Below are 5,678 nucleotides of genomic sequence, written 5' to 3' on the forward strand. Positions count from 1 at the left end.
CTGAAACAACGCTAATATTTTACATTTTATGATGTTTTTATATTTACAACTCTTCCAGTTACATGTGACTGTCTTCTGGTAAACCTATAAAATATTACTCATAAATAGGAAGACACACTCATTTTTTTGAGTCTCAAACAGTGAGTTCGACAAAGAAATCACAAGCTACCCAACTGCTTGTTCTAACAATGCCAAGATATTTATATTTGAAAATGCAATGATACTCCATTAAAAACTGATGGACAATAATTAGAAAGATACATAGCTACAATCCAAGACATCTGAAAAGGGAATTTTATTTTGAAACACAATACAAAATTACACAAGCCAATAAATATATGGGAACAGAAATCATCTATGTAACACAATTAGTTCAGAGACAAGTAGCACAGTAAAATCAAAGTGAACAAAGAAAAAGGAAAATACAGTAAAACAATTCAGGTTGGTGTGATTAAATTGACCCTGCCTTTCTTGTGGTTGGTAAATACTTTTAAAATCACAATCATCACATTTTATTTCTATAGGTTCAAGCACCTATCCAAAACAAGGTGAGAATATTGCCTCATTTTCAGCTTCACATTCAGTATGTACAATATATTTAAAAACCAAATATCCCCCGTCTACATTATGTATTGGATTTAAGAGAAACAGTCACTGATTACGTTCTTAGGGATAAGGAATAATACTTATTAAAACCAAAAAAGACTCAATATTTCAAACAGTAATGCACTGGTGAACTTGGTGTTTTTACTGTATATATAAATAAAAATAAATAACATTTTACTAAATACACAGTATTAAAATAATAAAACTATTTTAAAGGAAAAAAGTTGAAAGCACACACACACACACACACTGTTTTCCAATTACTGCTTTTGGCAGAAACGTTTAGGAGGTTTTGTTAACTCAACTGAAAACGGACTGAAAAATGGGTCTTTTCAAATATTAACAATCTTATCTCTACATATAACTGGACTTTTGTTTTTTTTAGCCATGTGTGAGCATGAATAACTGCACTTTCAATGAGTGAACATTCTTCTTTGCAATTAAAGAACTTTACTAATGTGTATGTTACAGTGTGTAATTATACCACTGACCATGCTTCTGCATGTTGCCTATAACTCCAGCACTACACATCACGTGACAGCCACAGATAAAAAAATGAACTTTCCAAGGAAAGGTTTGGTTTGAACACTGCTGCTAATACCTAACGTAAAATACCACTATACACAAATTAACAGTACTCATTTCTACTGCTTACGATAGATTAAACCAATCTCAAGTAGATGTAAACACCCCTATTATGTAATCAAAAATACCTACTGCTTAATCGATTTACATTCCACTGGCTTTGGAATAGCTCCTCCAGATGGAAAGGAAGATCAATGGTCATACATGAAATTATGCTTGGCAGTGTAGTGATCAAGATGGGTTACTATCCAAAGGGACAAAAAAAAATCTATATTGCAGTGGCTGAAGTAATTCTGCTTCTGTGCTAATGTTGCTGCTTCATGGAATCTGCAAACCACTACACAATGTCTTCTTTTTGGTCTGACTTTTGTGCACATACCACCTTATATTTTCAGATACAAATAAATATTTTACAGCATGGACACAGTGAAGATGAACCTCAGAATGAAGAGATACATTTTTAAAAAGTTTAGCTTACTCATTTAGTTACAAATAGACAAGCCCCTTGAAAATAGATCTTATGAAAATTAAATTAGACATAGTACTGCATCTTACTTGTGTTGTGAATGCACTGTATAGAAACCATAAAGATGATTAGATTATCACTAAAAAAAATACATAAATAAAAAGTGTGTGTAGTCTAGTTAAATAGTAATTTGGGATTACATTTATGGAATTTATGGTTTCCTTTTTTTGGAGAAAAGCTATTGGCCTTCATCAGCATCCATACAATGCAGTGTTAGGATCTAAACATTCCACTGAGTCAATTGAAATATGCTTGGGTGCTGCAGTCTACTGTCAAATGACAGCCAAATTGCTAACACACTGCCTGGTGACAAAAATAACTCCACTGATTTCTACTTCAGGCACCATAGCTCAATTCCCACATCAGAACAAATGCTCTGCTTAGCTCTTTGTTGTGTTACCACTTTATTCCATGTTGACAACAAAAAGACACAGAGCTAAACGTTTTAAGTGCTGCCATTCTCTTAACTTTTAAAGTTGTTATACAGAGAAATGTAACAATTTGCTCAGATTAAGACAACTTTCCTTTTTTATCCACTGAAACCAAACAATTTCTAAACTGATTATTTCTTTTGAATTAGTGTAAAGTACTGTACAGAGCCATCTCCATGCAAATCTTTTTAGCAGTCAACTTTAAAATGAAGCAACTCAGTACAGGCTGGTTTAAGTATTTCCAATAATGGACCGAAATTCCATTTGTGTCTGCCTAGTTTCCACTCTGTCAAGATACGCTGCAGCTTCCTCCTACACTGACAAGAAACCTGAAGGAAAAGGAGACTTGGTTCTACCTCCACTCTGCCTGTCCCAATACTCCCCTATGGTCATAAGCTCTGAGTAAAGACAGAAACAATGAGATTGTGAGTACAGGTGGCGCAAAATGATATTTCCTGGGCTCATCTTCCACAAGAAGATAAGCTCCATGATAAAGCTCAGAGCAGAACTGCTCCTTCACAAAATTACAGGAACAAGATGAGGTGGTGTTGGCATGTAGTTTTACTGCCAGCATGTACTTTGGGAGAGAAACAATTCAGAGCTCACTGGGAAACAGAGACAAATGCAGGGACACATTGAAGGGATTTTATACCTCAACTGTACTTGAAGCATTCTAGATTTTATCTAAAAGGCCTGGAGGAAGTAGCTGGGAGAAGGGGAGGCCTGGTTACAACAGCTCAGCATGTTGCTACCTTGGGCCAGGAAAAGGGGAACTTAAATGATGATAAGCATCTTTAACTATGGATGGAAAAAAGTCAAAAGTCTCCAGAGAAATGTCAACAAAAAAGGATAAGTACAGGCAACTCATTAAACGATCAGTTAAAATCAAAAAACTGCAATCCTCCTGAACATTCTATAAATGGTGTTGTAGTGTTCAGATGCACGAGTAGGCAGGTCAGGATTCAAAATGTCCCTATGCACAAATCACAGCCTCAGGCTACGTCCACACTCCAACATTTTAATTTGAAAACAGTTTTTAAAGTGAAAATAATCTTTGTCCACACCAGCGTTTTGACATTATTTATGAAAGAATTCACACTAAAATGGCTGAAAACACATAGGACATAGATATTTGCCTACAATGGTAATATGCACAGTTGTGTAATAATTCTTGAAAGGATGGTAGTGGGATTTATTGTGAAACAGCAGTGACCAGTAAATTACCTTTTGCACACATGTGCAGCATTCAAACTGTGCAAAAGGCAATTTGGACATATACAGGTAAGGAACACAAGCGCATTGGAAACTAACCTTTCGATGTCCACTATGTTGGAAGATGGTTTTCTTCTGTTAAGGGTGACCAGTAAGAATAACACATTGTAATGAGCAGAATCCAATCAGGGGTTGGCTTCATAATAAGCATGGGAGAATCAGACTACAATTAAGAGTATGTGCTTCCAAACATCTATTTTTTTACCTGTTCACATTGCAATGCTAAGCCGGCTTTTTCAGAAATATACAGATTTGGAGAGCATTTCCAAAAGTTTGTGTTTCTGGAAGTTAAAACTGCCAAGGTAAAGGTGGACATAAGGCAAAAATGGGGACTAATGTCTGCATTTTAAAACTAAAACATAGCAGTGTGGATATAGTCTCAGTCTCATGGAGGCTAAAGCATAAGGTTAAAAGCAAAAGGGTTACCAGTTAAACAACAACATACCACTCTGAAAAAGTCACTTACCATGCCTGCATAAAAATTTGGGAACATTTGTATCATTTGAGACTCTGCATACATGCCAATCGCAATTTATTTTCTCAGGGGGATAAATTAGGGCTCAGGTATACATTAGCTTTAAAATGTCACATGTTCTCACTGAGTTTACAATATGGATATACTGCTAATTGAGCTTCTGAATTAAATCCCATCAGACAGAGGTCAGGGAGGTCTAGAAATAGGTTTACACCTGTCTGTTTTTGGACTATCCCATCCTCTCCTCCTCCTTTTACAAATATGTGAAGATCTTCCATAGGAAGGATGGAGTAAGGTTTTCTTTAGGGAACAACACAACCCTAATAAATTGATACGCAAGTCCTATTGTACAATTGCATGGTCATTCCAACTCTCTGCATGATAGTTTATGATGCATTTTGTGTTCATCAGTTACAGCATCTTAACATACACTCGAGATATAGGATAGCCCAGCCACCCTTTAATTCCAATACCATCTTCTGCAGTGTAGCCAACATTTTTAAAGAATTCCACCCCAACTTTACTTACAACAGACACGTGCGCAATGACTGAGGAATAACCATCCAGCTTGGCCTGCCTTTCAAATTCTCTCACCAAAAGGGCTCCAACGCCTTCCCTCCTGTGCCATGAGGAAACGGCCAACCTGCAGAGTCGGGCTTGACCCGAATTTGAACCCAAATCCCTAGCTACACAGCCCAAGATTTCACCATCCCACTCTGCCACCCACAATCTACAAGTTGGACTTGATCCAGGTTTGGTCCTTGAGCCAGAACTCCTAGACCGATTCTGAACACCATGTGGTGAGTCCCCATCTCCACTGTGCTTATCATGCACTGAATCCCGACTTCCACAGTAGTGTTCCCAGAGTGCGTTGCTGCTGTAGTGGGCATCAGTCAAGCGCCAAATGGTAAGCTTGAGATAAAAGGCTGCCACAAACACTGGAAGTACTAGGGCAGCAATGAAGGAGTTCACCAGGAACCGCAGCGCTGAGCTGCTTATGGCAAGGAGAAGCAAGGCGCAGGGGCGAGTCAGTAGGTAAAGGATGAGTCGGTTTTCTGCACCTTTGAAGGTGTCCTGGGAGACAAAAAACGGGAAAAAAATGAAGGGCCTACCTCGGAAAAGTGAATGTACCAGAAGTCAAAAAGTAAAAGCGTGGAGTTAACAAACACACATAACGGTGACCAGAAAACAGTAATTGGGATGGGTGGTATACTGCTGCACTTACCTTCAGAATTTCAGTCACAATTTCAGTATCACCTTGTCGTAATAATCTCACCAAGACCGCATTGGGATCCAATTTGCTCATGTCTGGTTTTACTTGGGAATATAGGGTAATTAAAATAAACCAAGCGGCGCTACTCGGTTCTTGGACAAGGACCTAGAAAGTGCACAGCCTGTAACTTCGTTAAAAAAAATCGACTACGGAGAAAAAGCACGCCTTCTCATAATCTAGCAGCCAGCAAACCGAAGCGTGCACGAAAGCCCAAAATTACAAACAACGCGGATCCGCTGCACGCCTCTCGCGTGACGTAACCTAAGCAAGGCTACTGTCTTACGCCAAAGGAGCGCCGGCAGCCATCAGCACTGATCAGCACAGTAGATACGTCACGATAATTGCGCAGATGATGTTCAAAAATATGCAATGTTGCGCGAGACTTGGAGCGCGCGCACGAGAACTGCGCAGACGGCCTTTTTAGACCAAGTCCTTCAACTTGCACTGAGGACCGCCCCTCGCTCTACGGGCCAATAGAATCATCCGCTCTCTGGGAGAGCTGCTGCGTTT

At 38.8% G+C, this 5,678-nt stretch overlaps 1 protein-coding gene across 1 annotated transcript; it reads right to left on the reverse strand.

The window, feature by feature from the left end:
• Nucleotides 1-276: 276 nt before the first annotated feature.
• Nucleotides 277-5,459, reverse strand: nat14 (N-acetyltransferase 14 (GCN5-related, putative)). The gene is made up of 2 exons (XM_028821751.2): nucleotides 5,121-5,459; nucleotides 277-4,969 (listed from the first exon to the last, which is right to left on the reverse strand). The coding sequence occupies exons 1-2, from the start codon at nucleotides 5,199-5,201 to the stop codon at nucleotides 4,307-4,309; spliced, it is 744 nt and encodes a 247-aa protein (XP_028677584.1). The 5' UTR covers nucleotides 5,202-5,459; the 3' UTR covers nucleotides 277-4,306.
• Between the last annotated feature and the right edge of the window lie 219 nt (nucleotides 5,460-5,678).

This window comes from Erpetoichthys calabaricus, chromosome 16 (assembly GCF_900747795.2).
Source record: "Erpetoichthys calabaricus chromosome 16, fErpCal1.3, whole genome shotgun sequence".
Lineage (NCBI taxonomy): Eukaryota > Metazoa > Chordata > Cladistia > Polypteriformes > Polypteridae > Erpetoichthys > Erpetoichthys calabaricus.

Coding starts and splice junctions, on each gene's coding strand:
- nat14 (XM_028821751.2), bottom strand. CDS start 5,201: ATGAGCAAATTGGATCCCAATGCGGTCTTGGTGAGATTATTACGACAA. Junction 4,970..5,120: donor TTGTGACTGAAATTCTGAAG/GTAAGTGCAGCA, acceptor TTTGTCTCCCAG/GACACCTTCAAAGGTGCAGA.